The sequence below is a fragment of the Myotis brandtii genome, unplaced genomic scaffold (assembly GCF_000412655.1).
Source record: "Myotis brandtii unplaced genomic scaffold, ASM41265v1 scaffold786, whole genome shotgun sequence".
Lineage (NCBI taxonomy): Eukaryota > Metazoa > Chordata > Mammalia > Chiroptera > Vespertilionidae > Myotis > Myotis brandtii.
Window position 1 is genome coordinate 399,338 of NW_005371157.1, and position 839 is coordinate 400,176.

The window sequence follows — 839 nt, forward strand, 5'->3', positions numbered from 1 at the left end:
CGGACCCCGCCACACGCCCCCGATGGACCGGGTGTGCAAATTGAACTCAAGAAAATAAGCAGCGGCCGGTGTGGCTCAGCGGTTGAAGGTCGACCCATGAACCAAGAGGTTTGATCCCAGTCAGGGCACATGCCAGGTTGCGGCTCGATCCCCAGTAGGGGGCGTGCAGGAGGCAGCTGATCAGTGATTCTCTCTCATCATTGATGTTTCTATTTCTCTCTCCTTCTCCCTTCCTCTCTGAAATGAATAAAGAAATATATTTTTTTAAAAGTTATGAATAATTAAAAAAAAAGAGGGCCTTGGTTTGGTGACAGTTTTTAAGTGAAATAAATGCCATCTGCTTGTAGCGACAGGACATCATCGGACTCGGCCACTAGCCTGAAAACAGTCCTGCACCCATTCACCTCGGGGTGGGACACAGCCAGCTGCCCGCACTTTCCCCAGGTCCCCGCTGCATAAACAGCTCAGATAAATCGCTCGCTCTTGCCCGGCCGGCCTGGCTCCGTGGCTGAGCATCAACCTAGGAACCAGGAGCTCAGAGTTCCATTCCCGGGTTGTAGGCTCGATCCCCAGTAGGGGGCGTGCAGGAGGCAGCCGGTCCATGATTCCCTCATCATTGATGTTTCTCTCTCTCTCTCTCTCTCCCTTCCTCTCTGACATCAATAATATATTTACAAATAAATAAGTAAATAACTCGCTCTTCCCAGGAAACAGCCTGGGAGAAGACTCACTCTCCAGAGAGCAGCCTAGAGCCGGGCTTCCCGGGCCGCGTCCCTGTCCTCTCTCCGGTGCCCGTGGCAGCCTGGGGAGCCTGCGCAAGAGCCGGCCGAAGCCCAGCC

At 53.9% G+C, this 839-nt stretch overlaps 1 protein-coding gene across 1 annotated transcript in view; it reads right to left on the reverse strand.

Moving 5' to 3' along the window:
* Window positions 1–727: 727 nt before the first annotated feature.
* LOC102261744 (kinesin-like protein KIF19) overlaps window positions 728–839 on the reverse strand; it is a 19,652-nt gene continuing 19,540 nt past the window's right edge. Inside the window, exon 16 of the mRNA XM_014530984.1 lies at window positions 728–811. Coding sequence (XP_014386470.1) covers window positions 728–811 — 84 coding nt within the window. The remainder of the gene's footprint in view (window positions 812–839) is intronic.